This window comes from Oncorhynchus mykiss, chromosome 17 (genome assembly GCF_013265735.2).
Source record: "Oncorhynchus mykiss isolate Arlee chromosome 17, USDA_OmykA_1.1, whole genome shotgun sequence".
NCBI lineage: Eukaryota > Metazoa > Chordata > Actinopteri > Salmoniformes > Salmonidae > Oncorhynchus > Oncorhynchus mykiss.
Genome location: NC_048581.1, coordinates 70,078,956 through 70,105,971, shown reverse-complemented (window position 1 = coordinate 70,105,971; position 27,016 = coordinate 70,078,956). Strand labels below are relative to the sequence as shown.

The 27,016-nt window shown below is 40.8% G+C and overlaps 2 protein-coding genes across 6 annotated transcripts in view; one reads left to right on the top strand and one right to left on the bottom strand.

Moving 5' to 3' along the window:
* LOC110494487 (receptor-type tyrosine-protein phosphatase gamma) overlaps positions 1–5,601 on the bottom strand; it is a 314,622-nt gene extending 309,021 nt beyond the window's left edge. For 3 of the 4 annotated variants that reach the window (XM_036950543.1, XM_036950544.1, XM_036950545.1), the window contains exon 1: positions 5,053–5,590. In XM_036950543.1, the coding sequence (XP_036806438.1) occupies positions 5,053–5,140 (88 nt within the window). In that variant the 5' untranslated portion in view covers positions 5,141–5,590. Of the gene's footprint in view, positions 1–5,052 lie in introns of all 4 variants that reach the window. The other variant, XM_036950546.1, reaches the window with a different exon arrangement.
* A 4,725-nt stretch (positions 5,602–10,326) lies between these two features.
* Positions 10,327–27,016, top strand: part of fhit (fragile histidine triad diadenosine triphosphatase) — a 301,102-nt gene continuing 284,412 nt past the window's right edge. Inside the window, exons 1-2 of one of the 2 annotated variants that reach the window (XM_021569595.2) lie at positions 10,327–10,745; positions 14,920–15,021. The gene's annotated coding sequence lies outside the window, so the exon portion shown is untranslated. The remainder of the gene's footprint in view (positions 10,746–14,919; positions 15,022–27,016) is intronic. The other variant, XM_021569594.2, reaches the window with a different exon arrangement.

Here is a 27,016-nt window from a genome sequence, read left to right as displayed (position 1 = left end):
ACTCCATACATTAATTTCACAGACAAGGGGACTGATCGAAGGCCAAACTGATCTCTTTCTCTCCCTCCGTCTTTCCTTTTAGTATCCTTGGGCTGAATGGTGGAGAAGTGAGTGACAGGGAAATGTGTTCTGTCTTTCATTACTAGCCTGGCTGCCTGGCTGCCTGGCTGTGGCTAGACTCAGTAGTACACTAACACCAAAGCTGGGGACTGGAGGCTGGAGCCGGTGCCCTATGGCAGGAGACGCCCCGCAGGGATATTCAGCACATTTTATATCCCAAACAGATGTTTGTGCGGCCCCACTGCACAGTCAGCAAACTGGCCCTTACGGGAAACTGAAGAGTGCAGCAGCCTCTTTCACAGAATATTGACAAGAATAATAGAGTTGCTATGTTGTCCGTCTCCGTCTACAGTGTTCGGCTGTATTGGTGGAAGACGTCATCCCTCCCAGACAGATTCTGCACATTAACCGAAGAATCTGTCAGGACTGAATGGGATGAGCAGGACAATGAGCAGTGGTTATTACAGACAAATCAGGTTTTCGAATTTCAGAAGGGGGGGGGGGGGGGGGGACATTTGGTCCATTGACTTGCCCATACCTTGCAAAGAGAAAGGGGGAAGCTCTTCGTTTTGGTTCCGCTCCTCCTTCTAGCATCTCTTCTCTTAACATGTATGGACCCAGAACCTAATCAAGCAGCTATCCAATTATGCAAGACCTTAGTTCTGCGTTAACCGAGATTACAGAAGTCATTTGACATTTTAGTAATTTAGCAGACACGCTTACCCAGAGCGATTTACAGGAGCGATTGGGGTTATGTTCCTTGCTCAAGGGCACATCATATTTTTCACCTAGTTGGCTCCGGGATTAAGCACTAGGCTACCTGCCACCTATTGACATGACATTGAAGGAGATGTGAGTGTGAGTATTGTGAACAGTTAAAGCATGTTTAATGCTCAGGGGTTAAAGTTCACAGTTTGTAATAAACTATTACAGTCCAATAAAATAGTTAAACTAGTTGAACTATACAAAACAGAAAATATTGGTGATGAAATATAACATATTTTATCCTTGAACTGGCATTCTCTTTCACTCTCTTACTATCACTTTAGTCATAACTAAAAACGATCACGTTTGTCAAACAACGGCTTGCAGCAACACATACAGAAGCGATAAAACTCAGCTTTTCGCTACCCATCCCACCCAACCCCTAATGTCGCATACAGCAGGCTGACACCTTGATGTTCGACACACTGCACATCAGCAGAGAGCGAAAGAGAGAGAGAGACAGTCCCAGTCATTGGGGCGTGCATTTGCCCTTCTGTGACAATGTCCTGTTCCTCAAGCATTCATCACTCCTCTAATGCAACTCCATCCTCCTCATGTTCTGAATTCTGTCACTACTGCTGAGCTACACACTAAAAAAATTAGAATTCCTGAAGGATTCTTTGGGAAGGGTGATGGTTCTATGTGAACCATAATGACTCAAAGAACCCTTTGAGGTCTTCAATGCTTATTTACAGTTCACAAAAGGATTCTTTGCTCTTTTACCGACATTTTAAAATGTAGTGGGGGCTCTTTTGAATATTTTGAGGAATGCTTTGCTCACATCTCTTTTGTGCAAACGTGTCATTCCAGTTGATCTAATGTGTTGTGTTAGGCCACTGCATGTTATATATACTGAACAAAAATATAAACACAACAATTTCAACAAATTTGAACTGAGTTACAGTTCATATAAGGAAATCAGTCAATTTAAATAAATTCATGAGGCCTTAATCTATGGATTTCACATGACTGGGCAGGGGCGCAGCTATGGGTGGGCCTGGGCCCGCCAACTTAGGAGCCAGGCCCACTCACTGGGGAGCCTGGCCCAGCCAATCAGAATGAGTTTTTCCCCACAAAAGGGCTTTATTACAGACAGAAAAACTACTCAGTTTCATCAGCTGTCCGGGTGGCTGGTTTCAGACGATCCCACAGGTGAAGAAGTCGGATGTGGAGGTCTTCGGCTGGCGTGGTTACACGTGGTGGGATGTACTGCCAAATTCTCTAAAACAACGTTGGAGGTGGCTTATGGTAGAAAAATGAACATTCAGTTATCTGGCAACAGCTCTGGTGGAAATTTGTGCAGTCAACATGCCAATTGCACGTTCCCTCAAAACTTGAGGGAGCATGCAATTGTACCATTGTGTTGAGTGATAAAACTGCACATTTTAGAGTGGCCTTTTATAGTACCCAGCACAAGGTGTACCTGTGTAACAATCGTGCTGTTTAATCAGCTTCTTGATATGCCACACCTGTCAGTTGGAAGGATTATCTTGGCAAATGATAAAATGTTCACTAACAGGGATGTAAGAAGATGTGGGCACACAATTTGAGCTAAATAAGCTTTTTGTGCGTATGGAAAATGTCTGTTATATTTTATTTCAGCTCATGAAACATGGGACCAACCCTTTTCATGTTGTGTTTCTATTTTTGTTCAGTATATGAATATGGCCAGTAATGGTGTCATGTAAAAGACTCATGTATGGCCTTGTGTCAATTGAAAACAGTTGACTCAACCAGTCAGTGGTTCTCAATTCTCTCCTCAGGGACCCCCAGCTGTTCCAGCGGTAGCTCACTTCATTCAACTTGTCAATTAACACAATAATAACACCTATGGAATTTTAACAATATAACAAGGCTAACCACAATTAAAAAATAAAAAAAAACTGTATGGTTCTTCAAAAGGATCTACAAAGAACCTTTCAGATTGAGCAACACTATTTATAGAACCATTCACCATAAAGGTTCTACAAAGAACCATAAAAAAGCTTCTATAAAGCCCCAAAGGAGGGTTGTAACCATAGCGGAATCCTTTTTTGGTGCCAAATATAACTTTTTTTAATGGTTCTTAATATAACCATAGGAAAGGGTTCTTTATAGCACCATACAGGTTCCATGTAGAACCTTATGAGCATGATTCTTTATTGAACCTTCAAAAAGGGTTCTATATAACACCAAAAAAGGATTCTGCTATGGTTACAAGCCAAATAACCCCTTTCTAGTACCATTTCGGAAAAATGGGGGAGGGGTGTGTACCACATCCATCCCTCCCTCTGTCCCTTACTCCTTCTTCTTTGCAGTTTGACCCCCACTTCTGACTGATCTCCGTCCCTCTGGTTGACTTCCCTCTAGATTAGCGATCAGATGTAATGTGAGAAGGGAGACGAGTCAAAATGAAAGGAATCAGAATGGTTAACAAGGATCCAACACCATGTTTCCTTCAGCTTTTATGATGGAATTTCAGAAGAAGTTAGAAATCAAGTATGAAGTGTGGATTTCTCAGTAAAGTAGGCTAAGTTTTGTTTCACAAAATCCAAACGGTAGAGACCAGGGGTGACGGACTAGACTTTGTTTTGGATTTGCAAGGAGCACACAGCACAGTAATATATATATTTTCATATTTTAGAGTTAGAGAAAATATGATAAATGAATCATCACCAACACAGAGCTAGAGAGAGAGCAATAAAATGTGACACACACACAATGTATTTCCAGCACGTAAATTACCATTACAAAGTTATGCTTTGCAATGCACTTCATACTTTCCCTGTAGATATTACATCATCTCTCTTCAGAGACATTGGATCCCATGTAAAATAATTGAATTACATATCAAGGTTGCATGGGAATTAAAATTAGTTTCTTGGCTTGCAAATAAGCCTATATAGCAGAAAAAGACGTCATGTATAATTCATCTCATTCAAAGTTGTGATCATTTCATTCTACAAAAAAAAAAAAAAACATCTCACAAATTGGATTCATATATATGCATATGATAAAACAAAATAATCTGTGTTGGAGATGCCAGGAGCGTCCATAGCAGCGCCTTCCCCTGAAGGGACTGTCAAGCAGGCACAAATACATTTCTTGGACGTGCAGTCATCAGATCAAATTTAAAAAGCTTGAGGAAACTCGCGTGCCACTCAGTCAAGGTCACCCAAATACAAATTCTACAAAGAAACCATAGGGACAGCGGTGCGAATCATCTAAGCGTCCGTGCGAGTAGGTTATAGCCTACATTCGCAAATTCCAAGGACCTTTATTAGTCCGAGCATAGTCAAATATCGACAATTATTTATAGGAATGTATCTATTTAGCATTCCAAATGACGAAGCTCTCCCCGAGCAAGATTCACATTGATTCGGGCAGTCATCGTTACTTTCTCGTTTTCTTTTGGGCAAGTCTGAATAGGAACAGTGTGCCAAGACTCAATGATGTAGCCTAAACCTATAATATGTTATAAAACAATTCTGTATCGGGGTCAAATGGACCGCAAATGTGGGTAGTTGGGTGTCAATTACCTGCTGTTGCTTGCCCGCTAACGGTGATTGTTTTATATGCTTTAATGTGTTAATCCATAACCTTGTAGTTAAACTCATTTGGAATGTGAGATATCCTCATACAAAGATAAATCTACATGTTTGCAGCGCCGTTGATTTGTATTGTCTGATCTGTAGCCACACGGTTGGGAGATAACGGTTTCGTTGAATGGGCGATCCGCTGTCAATTATCAAGTCTATTTCTGAGTATTGTATATACATTTCAGATAGTTGTTGGAACAGAATAGTCTATATTGGTTACACTAATTCTTATCATGATCTTTCCTGGTGATATATGCGCGTCGCGAGTTAATGAAGATAAAGTGGAAGGGAGTTTTACCACCTTAGAATGACTGTAGCTTAATGGAGATATAATAGATTCACGAAAAAATAGCCATGAAAAAGCAAATCATTTCGCGTCAAAATCTAAATTTCCATAATCCCAAATGGTATAGTTGACTGTGGTTAGTGTCTGATTGAATGTGTAATCTAATTATGAAAAAGGCGCATAGAACAAATTTGCACAGCATTATGTTACAGACTGAACACGTCAACATTACAGGTCCTTAATATGCCACTCGTGTATGAGCTGAGTTTGGTCATATTGCACTAATGTTCCCTAGAACTACTCCACGGCTTTTCAAGTCATCGCCAAGCCTGGAAAACTGAGATACGACTTCGAAAAACTTACCAGGATGGCAGTCGGCCCAAAAGAGAACGAAGGCAGACAAGATCAGAGACAAGATCCACCAGCAACACGATTGCAGTAGCCTCCGCATGACAAAATGAACATCGAGAGCAAAAAGGGCAACTGTTGAGTTATCCGTCTGATCAAATAATGAATGTCCGCTGCGTAAAAACAGCGCAAATTCTGCTAAATGTAGGCTAGTGACTGTTCAGTGGAATTATATTCAGTGCTGTCTGGAACATCCAGAAAACAGTCTTTACTTCTCAAAACCTCCTTCCAAACAGCTTCTTGATACTCCCAAAGAAAAACATGTCAGTTAGGAGAGATATAGCTTTCGAGCTTGAATCAGTTCATTCAACAAGAATCGAGGGGATAGGCGCAGAAGACGCTAGTGGCAGTAGGCTAGTCCATGCATCCGAGAGCTGCAGCGGTTCTGCTGGCGAAAACAGAGAGGGAATAGTTGGAGCGGCACTGGAAGCTTTCCATTCCTCCATCCAGGAAGTAGCGTGTGAATCGAAGTCTGGCAGAGACTTTAAAACAGGCTTGGGAGAAAAGGCGAGGAGAGGAGGGGAAAGAGATGTGGGGAGAGGGAGCTTGAGAGATGCAGAGCTCACTCCTCCGGATCCTAGCGCCGGGTAGTAGCTCACTATTCAGCAATAGCCAACAGTTTAAAGGGGCAATCTGCACTTCGAACAATAACAAAGTGACAACCCGCCACTGATTTAGTAAACAGCTGGGGCTGAACAAATGTACCCACTCTCAAACTCATGGGCAGAGCTATGGATATAGGGACTGATCATCCATGATATCGATATTATACTTTTAACCATGTTTTGGGGTTATAGGCTACATTGTTTGTTTACATTTACATTGTTTATGAACAAAGGAGTAAAACAAGCTCATATTTTGGGTTCTGATGGAGTACGACAGTTGAACTAAGCTCCTGAGGCATCAATACGTTATATTCTTCAAGAATCGATGGGTAGGCTATACTCATTCATTTATAAGATGGATGTAGCAACTGCAGATTGCCATTTAATGGAACTTGGTAGCCGATCGCCGATCTGAAAAAGCTGTTTTAGAGGCAGGTTGAATTAAATATAAATTACCATATGATGTTGACTGTTGATGTTGACATGTATTAATGGAAATAGTTATATAATCTATTGGTCTATATGTCTATCTGTTTTACAATACATTATTATTCGCACCTGAAAAAATATATATTTAAAAAACCCACTGTATTTGTTTGTACAATGTTATAGGCCTACACCCCTTCGGTGTTTGGGAGTAAAAACTAACAAGCACACACAGGACAAAGCCACAACAAACAAATATGGCCTTGACAAAGGCTACACAGCTTCAGCTTTGACATATAATCGATTATGTTGGCAAACTGTCAACAACATACAATGCCAATTGCAGTGGAAAACCATTCTCATTCACAATGAGCTATACATGTAGGGGACTAAACAATAGAGATGATGCATTAAAGACAAACTGTATTATGTTGCAAAAATATACCATAGTCCTTTACACTCGTACCTGAAAATGGCAGATTTTTGCACTCATAAACACCTACATTGGAATGCAGTAGCTGTACAGTAACATGCTATGTATGACATCATGGATATGGCTCTGCCCTTGGGCAACTTTTGCACATTTGTTGTTGTCTGAGTGAGGGAACAGCTGAAAATGAAGAGGACTCTGTGTATTTTGAAAGATGAGACATTGAGGATTATCATGAATACAACTTTGATGTCATACAAGCAAGCCAAACACCTGTGAATCCAAATGTGCACTTCACAATTTCATAGCATAAAACTCATGTCATATACAGTGTCAACTTTTTTGATCACTATGTTTGATGTACAGATACAAGATTACAAGGCATTGTGTTGTTCTGAACAGAATGAGCCTGTGTTTGTCTAGTGTGAAGAAAATTTGCCACAGCACACAAACCTGAACGTACTCATGACTCCTTTCTATGCGCACCAAATTTAAAATGTGTTTCCCTGAATTTGAACTGTGAAGCCTGACACTGTAATATCATATTTTATAACTTAGCTAGTCATGTTGGAAATAGAACAAGCTTTCAAATTATGCCCACCTGAACCAGATTGTGATTTATAATAGACTGTTTTTGGATTGAGGTAACAACAGTAATTGTGTGATGGCCAGGATGCAGATTTGTGTTCCATACAAAACAACTACAAGTGTGCTTGCGGTAGTTCCTCAACTGCACAGATAGCAGAGCTTTGAGTCATAAAGATGCATTGAAATGACTTAGGAACTGTGCACGCTTTGGAGAGGTGTGTGGCCACTTGGAGACACCAGCTAGTCCTCTCACTCAAACCCTTCTAATTGTTTTTTCTTATGTTGAATCTACCCCACATTTCCCAGTAATGTTCTTATTATGTTACTGAATATATCCAGAGTATTTTCGTTATCAACAAATGTGGTGGAAAGTACAGTAAATGTAAAATGCAAAAAAAATCAACAGTGTTATGTTTGGATTCAGTCTTGTCTCAGGTGACCTGTTCTTCTCACCTTCAGTCTAATATTTTTCATATAATCTCCAAACTGTTCCCTTTCAATTGCTACCATGGTTATGCATATGCATAACATAAACATTTAAATGTAGCACTATCCATTCCCACGATTGTAGAGGATTAAGCAAAACATTGTTTGGTCCTTGACTTGTAAAGGCAAAAAGGTGACACTACTTGAACCTGCTTCCATAATAATAATTGCATAACAGATGTACTGTAACTAAAATTCAGGCAACTGGTGTCAACTTCTGGCAATTCATTTAACACATGTATGAGCATCTGAAGAGTTTAGATATTTTCATATAATTATTAGACAACTTCTACTGGTGGTTCGATTGTAAGTTTTTTTAAAGGCAGTATATTTGACACTTGGATGGAGAATCAGCAAACTCTGCTGACTAGGGTGCCAATTTGACTGTATTTCAGTCTGTCATACCAAGATGTTGGATCATTCCTGCCTGACATCTTCCCACTGACATCTGTATAACAGTGAATCGATGCATTTCTTCTCAATCAACTGCACACAGTGGACTCAACCAAACTGTGACTTCTATGACAAAAAGTATTCTGCTGAGTGGCATCTGATGGACAATGAAGCGTTTTTTGGTTAGTCTCCTAACAACCAATTTAAAACCCACATAAAAAGCTTCATAAACTTTGCAGCTGCTAATACACTCTCTCTTTCACCTATGTAGATTAGTCCAAAATCACCCTGGTCTGTCAGTTTAACTGAGTGTTTAATTAGTAGTGCTGTAATGTTGAATTATAGTCCTTGAGGGATGGTTCGAATTCTATATTTCATTCTCCTGACTGGCTCTTCCCTGGTTATCTCTCGTCTACCTTGCTGTTTACTAGTTAATGTTCTGTGTTAATTGGATATTAGTGGTAGTAAATTAAAATACTTTCAGCTGATATCAGTCATAATACGTCTTCCAATAATAAACCTCTTTTGAATTATCAAACAGATCAACATGGCAGTGTTGCCATTGTTTATATGTTTTTCTTTATAATGTCAAAAATAAACATCTCCAACCCCCAATATCACACACACACCCACAAACTGAAATATTATGTGTACATTGTACAATCAATTAGTGAAAGAGAGCCTCAAATGTCACATTCATTTGTATATATATATTCACTGTAATCCATGAATCGCGGCAATGTTGGTTCCTGTTTCAGTCATATCTATGGTCACGTAACGCATGGGTGAAACAAAAACACCCTAATGGTTGGTGAGAAGGGAGTAGCAGCATCCCAGAATGCCGACCGGAGTATGGGTGAGTGGGTGTGTTGAAAGGAAAGTAGTGGGTGTGTGCAAAGAAGTGGGTGTGTTGAAAGGAAAGTAGTGGGTGTGTGCAAAAAAGTGGGTGTGTTGAAAGCAACATAGTGGGTGTGTGCAAAGAAGTGGGTGTGTTGAAAGGAAAGAAGTGGGGGTGTGCAAAGAAGTGGCTGTGTTGAAAGGAAAGTAGGGGGTGTGTGCAAAAAAGTGGGTGTGTTGAAAGGAAAGTAGTGGGTGTGTGCAAAGAAGTGGGTGTGTTGAAAGGAAAGTAGTGGGTGTGTGCAAAGAAGTGGGTGTGTTGAAAGGAAAGTAGTGGGTGTGTGCAATGAAGTGGGTGTGTTGAAAGGAACATAGTGGGTGTGTGCAAAGAAGTGGGTGTGTTGAAAGGAAAGTAGTGGGTGTGTGCAAAGAAGTGGGTGTGTTGAAAGGAAAGTAGCGGGTGTGTGGAAAGGAGTTGTGTCAAAAGTGCTCTGCCATTAGGTTAGACGTTTTTGATTGAGCTGTGTTTTTGTCTTCTGTTACCATACAGCTATTACATTGAGCTACTGTACTGCGAGAGTTTGGACTGACGTTTTAAAGATAGAGGATGAGTCTGAGTCGTATTTCACTGTTAGTTTTACACAAATCATTTTAAATGTTCAGTTGTAAAACTGATGACTGTTTATTTTGTATTAAAAGTATTGATGATGGGTGTACTGTTGCTTCATGCGTTGTATGCGTGTGCTTACTGCTACTGTCACCCTGATATTGGCTACTAGCTACTTCCCACTCCGGTTGCTGGACAGTAGTGCTTGTCAATGCAGAACAAAGGGTTCATGCCCTCCCCATTGAGTAGTAGACTGTATAGAAATCAAATCAAATTGTATTTGTCACATGCCCGAATACAACAGGTATTTCACCTTACAGTGAAATGCTTACTTACAAGCCCTTAACCAACAATGCAGTTTTAAGAAAAATAAGTGTTAAGTAAAAAATAGATAATATATATATATCTTTTTTTAAACAAGTAATTAAAGAGCAGCAGTAAAATAACAGTAGGGAGGCTATGTAGCGGGCGGACCGGTACAGAGTCAATGCGCTGGGCCACCAGTTAGTCCAGGATATATGTATCAATGTGACACCTAGACGGTTATAAATATTAGTTATTTCTTGTGTAGGCTGCTATCCTACTTGAAATAAAATCATGTGAGAGAAAAAAATCGCCACAATATCTACCGCCGGCGACACAACCATGATACCCATTAGGAAGCACATCAAGTCGGCAGGCACAACACTCAGCACTGGTCGCCGGCTGACTATCGACTCGTAGTGCAGCCCAATCAGCCAAGCAAAACGGTCTTGAGTGCCAACAAATCTGCCCAATTATCTGAATCGCTTTCCATACACCCACTCCTTTCGACACACCCACTCCCCAATAGTCCGGTCGCCATATTGGGCTGCAGCTACTCATTCTTGTGATTGGTTGACAATAGAGCTTCACACATTGCAGGCGATGGCTGTAGGATGAAGTTGGTGAAGAGCAACTGCAGAACATGCAGTCAAAACTTCATGCACTTTGATCACATTAATTTTGTAAAGTTCATGTAGTCGACAAGTAAGCGCAAGTCGGACATTTTTATCCATAATGCAACCCATTTTGAAAGGTTGGTCACCGACTTGACAAAAGGGATCCGCTCAAACGCGCCCAATGTATGACGTTTTAGAGATTCAGAAGGTACATATAAGCGCATGTGGCTACACTCATTGTGGAACTTGTAGTCACATTAACATGCTAGAGAGGCACTTCCAGAACCATTGTGCATCACCAGAACTGCACTACCCATAGATCATTCGGGTTATCAAGACTGTCTCAGACACGGAAGGTGAGTGCTCCTGTCATTTTCATTTCATGCAACGAGGAGGAAATAATGCAGCTATATTGTTATACGTTTTAGCTGTATTGATTGAATGTATTGATTTAAGAATTGTAAGCGAATAAAGATGATTAGCTAAAATATTTTACTTGTCCCGACGTTTATAATGTTTATTTGATAGGAAACATGTCAATGAATGTGCATTAGGCTACAGTCACCGGTCAGTTCAAATATCTGACAACCTAATTGCGGATAATAGGCCTACGTAATATTTCGCTGTGAGCGAAAGCAAACTACGTGCGTTCAATACACGGATGCGTTTCTAACTAGTTAAGACGAATATGATGGAGCTTTGCCTTGTCCACGCTACGCGGTGGTCTCTTTAAAACATTGTTTCATTACAGAACTGTTCACTATAGACACATTTTTAGCGCGAAATAATGTGCCAAACTGTTTTTCAGAGAGTTACGTTTCATGGGCATGTAGTGTTATGTAAAGATCCAACCTTGAAATTGCAGACGGAGATTATACAACGGAAATTAATAGACAATTGTAGGTCTATTTGACATTGCCATTTTTTGTATTTAACTCAACTTCATGGATTTGTTTTTATTTTAAACCTAATAATAGTCTCTGATGCTGTTACTATTGTCATTGCTGACTTTTTTGTTTAATTTCTACACTGAGGCCAGTGTCCCCTTCAAGTATGCTGGTGACTGACAGCTGCAATACGGGCCTTTTAATCATAAAGATCCACCAGAACTATGTGTGCTTTTAGTCTATCAGCATGTATGGTTATATAATGTGTTCCAATATGGATGATTGAAGGTCTGTTCTGGCCATATTAGCCTATACCTTTCCCATGATGAATAACCAGAAAAACACAAAATCCCTCTCCTCTTCTTCACTTTCAGTCTAAACTCCTCAAAAAGGCCCAGTTGGCTTCTCACTCTCGTTCAGCGTCAAACCCTGGGGATGTACACTTTTTTTAACGATTGTGAAAACAAATGACAGTGTAACAGCGGCACAGTCCCACCATTCAGTGTATGGGAAGAGTCAGAGAGAATGCTGAAGTCTACACGCTTGGACAGTAATGATTGTATTGTATTTTACTGGGTGTGACAGACTGATGTAGACGTTGTGTTGTGAGGCGGTGTCATTCGTAAATAAAGCTTAGTCTTTATAAAAGAAACCCAATGAATGTAGTCACAAAGGCATGGCCTATATAACATACTGTCCTTACAAAGTAATTTTTTAATTGAACCTTTATTTAACTATGAAAGTCACTTAAGACCAAATTCTTATTTAAATGACGGCCTACACCGGCCAAACCCGGACGACGCTGGGCCAGTTGTGCGCCGCCCTATGGGACTCCCAATCACGGGCGGTTGTGATACAGCTTGGATATAGCCTATACATGTACAGTTCTAACACAGTACAAGTAGGCCTAGTTATTACAACTGAAACCTGTTTTCAGTTTGTCTTTACAAATGTATATTTAGTGCAAACATTAGATTTGCAATAAAGCTTGATTAAGTATGTTGAATCCTGCTCTCACTCTAGAATTACTGTTTGATGAAATTAGTCAGAAACACTGGGCTTATGAGTTTGTTTACAAATGGTCTCATACAACTCAAGAACAGCTATAAGATAATATATAACAGCATCTATAACAGTGCTATAACAGATTTAATGTAAACTCTTTGTAGCCAATTTATACCTATTTACATGGTACACTACAAATCTACTGTGCATTCGGAAAGTAATCAGACCCCTTGAATTGTTTCACATTTTGTTACATTGCAGTCTTATTCTAAAGTGGATTAAATAGATGAATAGTTTTCCCCCTCATCAATCTGCACACAATTCCCCATAATGACAAAGCTAAAATAGGTTTTTAGATTTTTTTGCTAATTTATTAACAAATAAAAACTGAAATATCACATTTACATAAGTATTCAGATCTTTTACTCAGGACTTTGTAGAAATATCTTTGACAGCGATGACAGCCTTGAGTCTTCTTGGGTATGACGCTACAAGCTTGGCACACCTGTATTTTGGGAGGTTCTCTCATTCTTCTCTGTAGATCCTCTCAAGCTCTGTCAGGTTGGATGAGGAGAGTTGCTGCACAGTTATTTTCAGGTCTCTCCAGAAATGTTAGACAGGGTTCATGTCCAGGCTCTGACTGGGCCACTCAAGGACATTCAGAGACTTGTCCAGAAGCTACTCCTGCGTTGTATTGGCTGTGTTCTAATTGAATCCATTTTAGAATAAGGCTGTAATGTAACAAAATTAGTTCTTTCCGAATGCACTGTATGCAATTGCTTGAACTATGCATTAACCTTAACTAAGTTTCAACTACATTGACTACATCTGAATGTGTGGACGTCTGAATGTATGGACTTATGTTACTAGACATTTCAGACACTTCACACCCTCTGACCCTCTGTTAGTCTTCTCAGACCATCCAGAGGTGGAGGTTGTGGGAACAGTGGGAGTCCAGAAGTGACCAGATGGTTTTTTAATATGCCGAATTTGATTAAATACATTTTAATGATCTGGTTCTCAGTGGTGCTGTTTAGGGATGTCACATGGCTCCTCCTTGCAATGTGTACCATCTGTCTCCTCTGCAAAAATAAATAATTAAGTAAACAGAGAAATCTTCTTGTCTAACACTCACGGGACACCTACTCCTATGAACCCCTGCTGAACTAAGCAGTACACCTACTCCTATGAACCTTTGCTGAACTTAACAGTACACCTACTTGGAGCTGCAAGTTATTTGAACCCTAACCCGAAACCGATGCAAAAAAAGGGTCCATGGCAGTATGTGCCAGGTGCTCTCCCAGATTTGGATGTGCTCGGTTTAAATTATTCTCGATGAATCATACACACACTTCGCCCACCTTAATCACAAGACAGCTCAAGAATTATACATGCTACTGCATGCAGCCTTCTACTGTATATCTTCAATACTTTCTCCTTAAAGGAAAAGTCATTATGATGCAAAATGTTGGTGACACTTTGCTTCTTGAAAGTCCAATATCCTGAGAACTTGACTGCTGACATGTAAAACGTTTTGGGACTGTGTCAACAGTGGACTAATGAAAAAATATATAGTTTTTGAGTTGAGCTTTTCTTTACGCATCCTTTTGATGTTCCTAGCTCTCCATACATCCCTCTAGTTTGTCTTCACAATAGCACTTTAACATCCAATAAAACCAGTGTGGATGAATATATCAGTGATACTTGTCCGCAGCTTTCCCTGGTTCCAAACTTCATTTGGAGATTTGTGGACAGGGATGCAAGAGAACTGGCATCAATGATACACTGTTTATTCATACCACAGCAATACTTAGTTGATTGGATTCTCTTTGCTTAATGTTGAATTAAACAGCCATAGATAGACCTGTGTTCATTTCTCTAGCCTGTATTTCCCCAGCATGTCCACCGTGTATCATGTTGTTCAGTGTGTTGTGTGCATCATTAATTGTGCCCATCTAACACACACACACAGGCTCTTGTATCATGTTGAGAATGCACAGGTCAATATCTATTTAGCAAGTTCTAATTAGGATTTGAAAATGACTTAAAATAGCATTTAGGAAAAGTACTGTCTAGAACAGCCATGCTCCAGGATGTATTCCTGTCCTCATTGACATTCATTTAGTGTTATATAGCAGTGTTACACAATATAGTTCTGGAAGTGGGATATGAATACAAGCACGACTCTCACTTCCTAAAGTCATAACAAAATTACATGTTCACATTGTCTTATAAAGCAACCCTGTGCTGTATTCAGGTCAGTGTTCTCCCACATTGAAAGTCAAGTGACCTACAAAAACACACCGAGTTCATCCAGTCATCTCTGACTGTTCCTTGAGTCCTTGATACTTTCCGAAAAGAAGAGCAGGAGGAATAGAGAGAGTGGTGATGCTGACAGAACCAATGGCTCCTCAGTTGTAATTCTGTGTGTGTGTGCATGTGTTCACTCTGAGGTCAGGCTGTGTGTGTGAGGGCTGCAGAGAGAAGACCTGACGAATGATTTTCAAGGAGAGGTCATGAAGGTCACCACCGTAGTGCGGTGGAAGGTGCCCAGACCCTCAGCAGAATATCAAATCTCTTTGCATTTCTCTTCCATTTACATGGAGCCTGATGTCCGTACTGGTCTCTGCCCCTGCAGGTAAAGAAAAGTGCGGTACTGTAGAAGATCCGAGAGGAGTTCACACTGCATCAAGTCTAAAAGTTGTGATCTGCTCTGGAGTCCAGGTACACTTATAGACAGGTAAATATGATTAAACAAGACAAGCACACAGTATCTGACTAAACTCTTGGACAGTTTGTAGTGCAGAGGGAAAGGACAGCTGTTATGTAAAATGGCAATACATTTGGTTGTGCCTATAAATACATGAATTAAGATGGTGACATGCTATAGGGGATGTACTCACTACTGTAGCTAGGTTTCCATCCAATTAGTGACAAAATCTGCATTTTGCCAGAGATGGGTTTCCATCAAATTGACCTGTTGTGAATAAAAGGCTGTGCGTGATGACAGTGTATATTAAACATATATATATACTTTTTACCCCTTTTTTTTACCCCAATTTTGTGATATCCAATTGGTAGTTACAGTCTTGTCCCATCGCTGCAACTCCCGTACGGACTCGGGAGAGGGGAAGGTCGAGAGCCATGCGTCCTCCGAAACATGACCCCGCCAACATGACCCGACTACACTGGGCCAATTGTGCATCACCTCATGGGTCTCCCGTTCGTGACACAGCCCGGGATCGAACCTGGATCTATAGTGACGACTCTAGCACTGCGATTCAGTGCCTTAGACCGCTGTGCCACTCGGGAGACCCATAAAATACCTTTTGCGGTTAAATTCCCATGTACCGAATAAAAAAAAAAGTTAAATGGGTTTCCATGGCATTTCCAACTCTACTGATGGTTTTGTCAACAAAACAACGTTGAGTTATATTGCTAATGTGCCCCCTCTGGTCTTGTCATGTGTGCTCTAGCCAACAGCTTGACATACAGTGTGCGTAAAATAGCCTACGTGATGAGATTATTATGGACAAAAGAGCAAGATTATTTGTCAAAAGGCAGCCAAGCATCGATCATCATGTCTCCATAATAAGAATCTTGATATTTATTGGCGAGGAGCATCAATCACCGCGTGCACTTTCACCACCTTGAAAAGTTCATCATACCTTATCTGTAGCCCAATAAACTGCATTATTTCCCAATGAGTCGTAGTGGAAGGACCACATAACATATCATCACGTGACTCCAAGTTTACTTCGATATGATGATTATTATATCAATATTTGTGCATAAAGGAATTTCCATCGCCATTTCTTGCATAATTAATATTTATAGACACAAAGATCCCACCTCATCTAGCGTATTTGTTTTGTAGACATTTGGAAAGTTTGCTGACAAATTTGCTGTTTCCATCGGGCCTGTCGTGACATTTTTGTTATGCAATGTGTACATTAGTCTCTTAAAAACGTTGGATGGAAACCTGGTTAATGACAGCAAAAATGTAATGAGCATAAATCAAGTCATTCATGACCTTTTGATTATTGTAAGTCAATATATGTCCTGTTGCATGGTAGAAGCCTTTAAATGTATCATCCCAAATGCTTATTGTGATGCCCTTCAACCCTGCCTATCCTGTTAGTGTTTTTTCTGGTCATGTCTCAACATGGGGCTTAGTGTACGTCAATGTCAGTGGCAGAGCAACAAAGGAGCGGAGGTCCAATGCATGGTGCCCAGGGGATGACATTTATCCCCACTCTGTATTTCTGCTGTTAATCCGATTGGAGACAAAGGCCTTCATTCCCAATCACATTAACCAGTTGGCATCTCTTCAGTCTCTTTCACTCTTAATCCCATTCAATGCTAGCAAAAATGTTACTTGATCTGATTGGGCACAACAGCAATCTGATACTGGAAGATAATTGGTCATATCTGATTTGGGGAAGCGGGGGAAAAGAAAACATTTAGAGGTGGGGGAAGGGGGTTGGGGAAAAATAAGTGAGGGAAGTGGGTGGGAAAAGAGATAGATAGTAGGATGAGCAAAAGGAGAGTTGAGCAATGATCTGTCTGAGCAATGATGGGGCTCCTTGTTTTTTTGTTAGTCGTCTTGCCTGGGGATATGAATGATTGTTGGTCAATCCTTTAAACCAGGTAGGCCTACAACTGAACTGAATTCTGGAGATGTGTGTCAGCTACTTTTAGATATATTCTTTGCCTTACCACTAAGTAAAAGGATCACCCTTCCAAAAATGAGATATGTGTTCAATTTCACCTTCTAATTTCACCTTTCAATCTCCTTTATCCTCTCTGGAATGTGCTGCTTCAATCCTTTGACAAAGAGCTTAGCCACCCAAAGCCACCAGTGATGGGAATTGGCGTCTCTTCTGTGCTACTACACACTACCCCTAGGGATCTCTTATGTGTCTCATTACTATTCACATAAACACTATAAGACATTTACACAGATGTGCTTACAAGTGTTAATGTCTGCCTGCATTGTTTTTATTTTGTCTCTCACTTACACTCTGTGCTGTAGACCTGTAGCCTACATAGTTTCAAACGTTTAGGCACTGTAGGCCCCTAAAATGAAATTCTGTACCATGGTTACCAAATCATTTTTCACCTCTAATTAGGGACTGATTTAAAGCTGGGGCACCAGGCGGGTGCAATTAATTATCAGGTAGAACAGAAAACCAGCAGTAGTCTGGTCCTTGTTGGGTAAGATTTGAATACCCCTGCTCTAGGCTATGCATTACTGTATATTCCAGTAGATACATGTTTTGAATAATTTTCAAATTAAAGCAGTCACAGAAATGCAGAAACATTACATTCTGTGTGGCTACTGCAGGATTGTAGGAGTACCTGTGGCACTCCAAGAACAGGGTTGTGTATACCCCTGCCATATATCCTACGGCTCCTTAGAAAAAAAAGTGTCTACACAACAGTTGCCTACATTATTAGAAAAAAGGGATCCAAAATGTTTTTTGGCTGTCCGCATAGGATAACTCTTTGAAGAACCTTTTGGGGTTCCATGTAGAAACCTTTCCACAGAGGGTTCTACCTGGAACCAAAAAGAGTGTTCCTATGCGGACAGCAAAAAACCTTTTGGATCCCCCTTTTCGAATAATGTAGGCAACTATTGTGTAGGCCTATTTGTGTGATGTACAGAATTGTAACATGATATGTGAATGCTTTCATACTATTACATCTTAGCTAATGTAATGCATTGGCAGCATGTTTTTCAACTAACCTTTACATGGCGATACTTCCTTAATTCTCAACTTGGAAGTCACTGGTATCTTCTCAACTCCCATCGCTAGTTGCAGGAGGAACGTTGGACGTTATGAAATTAAATACATTTTTTGCTTCATGAGATAATCCAACAATATAATATGTATGCCGCCATATTGTCTATTTCAGATCTTCTCTCATTGATCAAGACAGGTGAGTGTCCATCCCAAAGTGCTGCACATCATGACTCAGAAATCAAGCGTCACTTTGAATAACACTAACCTGTCTTGATCAATGAGAGAAGATCAGAATTGGACACAGTTTTGAATACACTTCATGGAGCAAGAAAATGTATACATTTCATAATGGAGCATTTTCTAAATTCCAACGTCCCACCTGCAACTAATGATGGGAGTTGTGAAGACAAAGGTAACTTCCAAATTGAGAATTAATGAAGTATCGCCATGTAAATGTTGTTGAAAAATGTCTGTCGGTGCTTTACAATAGCTAAACTGTAACAAGTAGGGAGGCCTTCACATATCACATTACAATTCTGTAGCTACGTGTTAGGATGAGGCCATCATGTGTGCACTCTGATTGTAGCGGGCCATTTTCCCTAATGCAAACTCTCTCACATTGCTAAAGACAGCCGGACATTCAATATTCAAATGTGTACTTTACGCCCTACACTGAAAACATGTTGAGTGTTTTGTAGCGGTGTCTAGTTGATTGTATTGATTTGCTGGGAAAACTCCAGGCAGACAGGGATGTCATGACGTTGGCCTCTTTGGGTATAGCAACCCCATCCCCCTCTCCCTGCCTCCTTCAACTAGGCTGCTGTGGTCAGTGGCCATAAATTCCCGAGAAGACCCTGCCACATGGCTACATAGTAGAGAGAGAGTAAACTTTCATAGAGGACAAAGGAAATCCTTCCACCTCACAGAAATTGAGGTACAAACAAATTTCATGTTCCGGAGAAAGTATAAAAGATCGGTGAAGAATCCAGCTACGAACTGGTCCGTTTGTCACAACATGGGAAAGCTCATGGGAGACAGTGTGGCCACATTACCATAACGCTGTTTATATAATAGCCTCAGATATGAGGTTTACATCTAATTGTTGTATAAGATGAATGAGTGAGTATGATACTGTTGTATAATTGTGTAATATGATTTTGGACTGTTTAATGAAGAAAAATACAATTCCCTTTTGATTTGAACTAAATCAGAGGACCGCCCCTGAGCCCAGTTAGGGTCAGACATCCTGGGACAGCCCCCTTCTGCCATTCCGAATAAAACCCAACTTTGAGAAATTATCAGGAGACCAAGCTTACCTCAATTACGAGATGGCTAAAGGTTGCAGACCTTGCTTTTCTCCATTAGGAGGACAAAAGTTGTAGACCATTGCTGAATCTTTTAACCATACCACGTGGTTAAACTCTTAGACTATCGATGCCGACAGAATAAGAACAAGTCTTTGATACTAATTACTAGTCTGCAGCTAGGAATTCGGTATCATTGAACGCGAAGAACGACAACCGCCGAAACATCCATCTATAACGAATGTCACTTTGAACTATCCCCTCTAACCAAGACAGAGAGGGAGAGAGATGGACAATTCTACGAAAGACACAAGCTTTTCACCAGCGATCAAGACGACACACTGAGCGTAAATATATATATATATATATATATATTGATTGCAATTGTTCCCGAATGAGTGAGCGTTCATGTGTAAAGGATTAGCATTTCAATTGTTATAATTATCACTCTGTAGTGACTTCTTAGTCGACCCCCACTTCCCCTTTTGTCTAACAAGCCGCCTTGCCGGTTTAGCCCACTAGGGCACATTCTCCTATCATTTCATGTAACCACATTTAGTTTGATTGTTTGTTTATACATTTCTGTGAATTACAGCGATTAGGCAATATATCTTTGCCTCAGCCATACCTCCAGTAGCTCATTACAGTAATGTTGATGTCGATATTTTTCCTGCCTTTGAGTGATTATTCAAGGATTCAAGAAACGTGTTTCCTACCTGTTAGTCTCTTCTCACACCTGTATGACTTTGTTCTCCAGGCCTGCCAACATGGAAATGTAAGAAAAAAGTGGGGATAATAACAGACTACTAGGCTTAGGCCTATACCTGCTGATGCCACCAGACAGAGGGTATGTAAGTTAGTTGGTGATGGTCTTTCGGATGAGAAGGAAGGGAACAGACGTGCATGATATGGGATGTGAAATTTGTGCCCAAAGAATTATAATTTAAGTGCAAATTGACATTGAGCCGAAGTGTATTTTCTTGTCAAATTTGTCTCCTTTGGTCTTGAGCACATGATTGCAGTCGTCAGTGATTACACTGCACCTTTATTCAGGAAATCACCTTCTTACCTCCGTGGCTACTCAGGCAATCACGAAGATGGTTGCATCTTCCACTCTGTCTATCGCCTCCCTTGGCAGTGAGACATGGTAAGCCTACCTGCATCCAGCAGATACCTTCTTAGGGCACAGACGCTGTGACAGGATGAGCTGAGACAGGATGCCGAAGGGTGCCAGACAGGATGGTGCATTACCGCCACCAACAACACGGGTGGTGAAATTACATAAAAAGCTAGCTAGCTACTTGATACTTCCTGGACCAGAGCTAGGTCGGACCAGAGCTAGACCAGCGCTAGTGTGAACCAGAGATTACTAGCTGCTAGCTATGCCCTGCACCAGAGTTTTTAGCTATGCCATGGACCAGACAGTGTGGACCAGAGCTACAGTACCAGTCAAAAGTTTGGAAACACCTACTCATTTAAGGGTTTTTCTTTAATTGTACTATTTTCTACATTGTAGAACAATAGTGAAGACATCAAAACTATGAAATAACACATATGGAATCATGTAGTAACCAGACAAATGTTAATCAAATCAAAATATATTTGATATTCTTCAAAGTAGCCACCCTTTGCCTTGAGGATAGCTTTGCACTCTCTTTGCATTCTCTCAACCAGCTTCACCTGAAATGCTTTTCCAACAGTCTTGAAGGAATTCCCACATATGCTGAGCACTTGTTGGCTGCTTTTCCTTCACTCTGCGGTCCAACTCATCCCAAACCATTTTGGGTTGAGGTTGGGTGCTTGTGGAGGCCACAAGCAGAATACCAATTGTCATTCATTAGGAAAAAAATGACATTTATGATGGTCAATTTTGAAACTGATGCAGCATTCCACCACTCTCCTTCTTGGTCAAATAAAGAAAAACCATTGAATGAGTAAGTAGGTGTGTCCAAACCTTTGACTGGTAGCATAGCTGGCTACGACCTGGACCAGCGCTAGTGCGGACAACAGCTACAGCTAGTCGGAAGTTTACATATACCTTAGCCAAATACATTTAAACTCAGTTTTTCACAATTCCTGACATTTAATCCTATAACAATTCCTGTGTTAGGTCTGTTAAGGTCACCACTTTATTTTAAGAATGTGAAACAATAGTATAATAGAATAATAGTAGAGAGAATGATTTATTTAAACTTTTAGTTCTTTCCTCACAGTTCCAGTGGGTCAGAAGTTTACATACACTCAATTAGTATTTGGTAGCATTGCATTTAAATGGTTTAACTTGGGTCAACCGTTTTGGGTAGCCTACCACAAGCTTCCCACAATAAGTTGGGTGAATTTTGGCCCATTGCTCCTGACAGAGCTGGTGTAACTGAGTCAGGTTTGTAGGCCTCCTTGGTCACATACGCTTTTTTTTAGTTCTGCCCACAAATGTTCTATGGGATTGAGGTCAGGGCTTTGTGACGGCCACTCCAATACCTTGACTTTGTTGTCCTTAAGCAATTTTGCCACAACTTTGGAAGTATGCTTGGGGTCATTGTCCATTTTGAAGACCCATTTGTGACCAAGCTTTAACTTCCTACCTGATGTCTTAAGATGTTGCTTCAATGTATCCACATAATTGTCCTGCCTCATGATGCCATCTATTTTGTGAAGTGCATCAGTCCCTCCTGCAGCAAAGCACCCCCACAACATGATGCTGCCACCCCCGTGCTTCACGGTTGGGATGGTGTTCTTCGGCTTGCAACACTCACTCTTTTTCCTCAAACATAACGATGGTCATTATGGCCAAACAGTTCTATTTTTGTTTCATCAGACCAGAGGACATTTCTCCAAAAAGTACGATCTTTGTCCCCATGTGTAACGGTTTTCTTGATGAGAAGGAGAGTCGGACCAAAATGCGGCGTGTCTATTGCAATCCATGTTTAATGAAGTAACACACTAAACACAAACACTATCAAAACAATAAACTTAACGAAAACCGAAACAGCCTATACTTGTGTAACCTAACAATGACATCAGGACACTAAGGACAATAAGGACAATCACCCACGACAAACTCAAAGAATATGGCTGCCTAAATATGGTTCCCAATCAGAGACAACGATAAACACCTGCCTCTGATTGAGAACCACTTCAGACAGCCATAGACTTAGCTAGAACACCCCACTAGCTACAATCCCCATACATACACACCACATACAAAAACCCATGCCACACCCTGGCCTGACCAAATAAATAAAGATAAACACAAAATACTTTGACCAGGGTGTGACACCATGTGCAGTTTCAAACCATAGCCTGTTTTTTTATGGCGGTTTTGGAGCAGTGGCTTCTTCCTTGCTGAGCGGTCTTTCAGGTTATGTCGATATAGGACTTGTTTTACTGTGGATTTAGATACTTTTGTACCTGTTTCTTCCAGCATCTTCACAAGGTCCTCGCAACAAAGTACGTTCATCTCTAGGAGACAGAATGCGTCTCCTTCCTGAGCGGTATGATGGCTGTGTGGTCCCATGGTGTTTATACTTGCGTGTTATTGTTTGTACAGATGAACGTGGTACCTTCAGGCATTTGGAAATTGCTCCCAAGGATGAACCAGACTTGTGTAGGTCTACAATTTTTTTTCTGAGGTCTTGGCTGATTTCTTTTGATTTTCCCATGATGTCAAGGAAAGAAGCACTGAGTTTGAAGGTAGGCCTTGAAATACATCCACAGGTACACCTCCAATTGACTCAAAGGATGTCTATTAGCCTATCAGAAGCTTCTAAAGCCATGACATCATTTTCTGGAATTTTCCAAGCTGTTTAAAGCACAGTCAACTTAGTGTGTGTGTATCCTTCTGACCCACTGGAATTGTGATACAGTGAAATAATCTGTAAACTGTTGTTGGAAAAATGACTTGCGTCATGCACAAAGTAGATGTCCTATCCGACTTGCCAAAACTATAGTTTGTTAACAAGAAATTTGTGGAGTGGTTGAAACACTTAGGTTGTAGTCATTAAAACTTGTTTATGTTAACTTTCGACTTTAACTGTGTAAGACAACTGCTGGGACAGCCCAAGCAGAGCTCCTGATCGATATGACCGAAAATAATTTCTGAACATCAGCACTGCGATTACTCTCCACGGACTGGCAGAATCCTTTTTTTCCTTTATGGAGTCTGACGAGCCCGACACGAACGATATACTGCTTTCTCGGGAACAGGCCCAGATCCCCATGATTTGTGTGAAGAGGAGGCGGAGAAAAAGGGGCCAAAGGGCCTGCTGCCTTCTGAGAATTCGTAGGCGATCAAGTAAACACCCACTTCCTTCCATTCTGCTAGCAAACGTGCAATCTTTGGAGAATAATCTTGCACATAGGTAATCTATTTTAATCTACCAACGGGGCATTCACAACTGGAATATCTTATGCCTCACGGAGTCGTGGCTGAATGATGACACTATCAACATATGCTGTACATGGTTATACGCTGTACCGGCAGGATAGAACAGTGGCGTCTGGTAAGATAAGGGGCGGCGGGCTATGTATTTTTGTAAATAACAGCTGGTGCACGATATCTAAGTTAGTCTCGAGCTATTGCTCGCCTGAGGTAGAGCATCTCATGATAAGCTGTCGACCGCACTATCTATCTAGAGAGTTTTCATCTGCATTTTTCGTAGCTGTTTACATACCACCACAGTCAAAGAAAACTTTGAATGAGCTGTATTCCGCCATAAGCAAACAAGAAAACGCTCAACCAGAGGCGGCACTCCTAGTAGTCGGGGACTTTAATGCAGGGAAACTCAAATCCGTTTTACCAAATTTCTATCAGCATATTAAATGTGCAACCAGAGGAAAAAAAACTGCATCATCGAGAGCATGGTTGCATCACTGCCTGGTATGGCAACTGCTCGGCCTCCGACCGCAAGGCACTACAGAGGGTAGTGCGAACGGCCCAGTACATCACTGGGGCCAAGCTTACTGCAATCCAGGACCAATATATCAGGCAGTGTCAGAGGAAGGTCCCAAAAATTGTCAGACTCCAGCCACCCTAGTCATAGACGCACGGCAAGCGGTACCGGAGCACCAAGTCTAGGTCCAAGAGGCTTCTAAACAGCTTCTACCCAAGCCATAAGATTCCTGAACACCTAATCAAATGGCTACCCATACTTGACATTACCCCCCCCCCCCTTTTTTTTTTTTACACTGCTGCTATCTGTTGTTATCATCTTTGCATAGTCACTTTAATAACTCTACCCACATGTACATATTACCTCAACTAACCTGGTGCCCCCGCACATTGACTCTGTACCGGTACCCCCAACAAACTGCATTGTTGGTTAGGGGCTTGTAAGTAAGAATTTCACTGTAAGGTCTACACATGTTGTATTTGGTGCATGTGACTATTACAATTTGATTTGACATGGGTACTATGGTGCCTTGAGTTGGTTGGAACCTCTCCAGCGCACTGACAATAAACAATGATTCCTATTAAGATTGACTTTGAGTGTCCCTGTGGAAGAATTTCCACAACATTCCCATTGGAAATGTTTTTAGTTATAAAAATATTTGGCTACGCCCTGGACCAAAGCTACTGCTGATCAGAGCTACTAGCTTTGCCCTGGACCAGAGCTAGCTAGCTAGTAGCATAGAGGGCCTTTTAAATGCCTAATTCAGTGGGTATGCCCTGGACCAGAGCTAGTGACATATTATACCTCTGGCCCAGCGTGTTAGAGCGCGTGAGCTTTGACATTAGCAGACTAGGTGCCCTAGTCACACCATCTGCAGCTGGATGCTTCTCACCCACTTTGACATGAAGTGACTTAAATTGACAATAGTCTGCATTTTCAATATGTAGCCCACTATCCCAGGTTTCCAAGTAGGCTTCCTAGCCCTATAGCTCAAATGTCAGTGTTGGTTCACAGACAGCGAGAGCAGAATACCAATTGTCATTCATTAGGAAAGAAATAATGACATTTATGATGGCCAATTTTGAAACTATTAGGCTTTTTAATGCTCTTCGCATTGTTTTCACTCTGCCTCTCCTACCTCAATTATGTTATGTGTGTTGGTGTCTCAGTCCATTGCATCTTCCTAGCTCAGGCCGTCCGTCCCTTGGGAATTAATGGCGGGGAATTGATCTGTTATCATATTTGTGCATTATCTCCAGCAGCTGGTGGATATGCATGGTGCTGTGAGCAATGATAGAAAAATATTAGCCCCAGTAAATGCCACGTCTTTATATCACGTCAGGAACACCTAACCAGAAGCTATAAATACAATGGAGCCTGTCTAGCATGTACACGTGCACATTACTTATATTTGGTCACAAGGAAAAAAGCGAGAACACTGTTATTAATTAGATTAATTGGATTATAATGCAAGTAGATCATGAAGAATTTGATTCTGGGAGGCTACTTTCTGAATCTACAGCTTTTCTACAGTAGATTTGAAGTAAAGGACACAATAACACATTGGACTGTCTGTCCTCAGTCTTTTGCTCTGATTCTTGGGTGGGAATGTGTGGATTCCCATTCACAGCTTGTAGAGGAACAAGGTTTCAATCAACTGAGATGTTTACGAAACAACCATCATCCCATCATTCATGTGACTGGAAGTTGTGTCAACGTGACCCACTATCCAATGTGACTCATGCTGCCTTGGGTTGAGTTCTGTTGGTTCAAATCAAAAAGTGATCCTGCTGTTACTTCTCCCTCCATCTGTCAAAACCTTGTCATGTACAAATGGTTAAATGCTGTTGTCTTTCTGTCGAGCTACCATTGTGTATGCTAGGGCATATGTACAGAGAGATAAATATGGAAATGCATCATAATGCTTTGTGTGCCAAGAGGAATCTCACAAAGCACTTACTGTCATTGTAGAATTATACAAGGGTACAGAAACTGGCAGTTCCTTTTATCTAATGTATTTACTACAAGCAGTAGAATCAACAAAATATTTTAATTTTGAGTTATCACATTAGCTGCTCTGTATGAATTTAATGAATGTCAGTTTGTATTTGGACGTAAAGAACACAATGTCAAATTAACTTAACTCTAAGATCTGTCCAGAGTGTCTCCCTCATTAAAAGTGATGTGTTTGTTTTTGGCTTCAGTTTTCGGATGCTATTTCAATTGAAGTTCAGGTCTTTGAGTTGTTACCCCCTCTGGGCATGCCCAAATTAGACGAGTGGTACTAGACGGCTAATGTATAAAAGTGGATTTTGCTGGATTTTGTAGAGTGAGGCTTCCTCAGGTCAGTGTGCATGTGTGAGGCCAGGGGTTTAAGTTGAAAAAACCTCCAGGAGTTTGTTTAGTTTCCCCTGCAGGTTTGCCTGTAAAGCTATCATCTGGTTCTGATGTCTCTTTGGGAAGTCTTGGCCAGTGGTAATAAACAAGATATCTGAGCAGCGAACACCAGGACTTTGAAATCTCTTTACCGATAGCCTAATTGTCCCTGGATCCAGTTGTGCTCTTTGTTGCTTTTGCATTTTCATCTATACATTTCAACTTGAATTGAGTTATTAGACTGTTGGTAGTGACTGTTTGTGAAAGTCAAATGCAATAGTCAAACTTCACCTTCAAATATTCAGATTTAGATTGTTCCTTCCAGCTTTACCTCGTGGGCATTGAATCGAATGGGCAACCATCATTCCCGCAGAATTACAGTTTTTTAGGTTTTCTGGGATGGCAGCGCTCTAGAGATT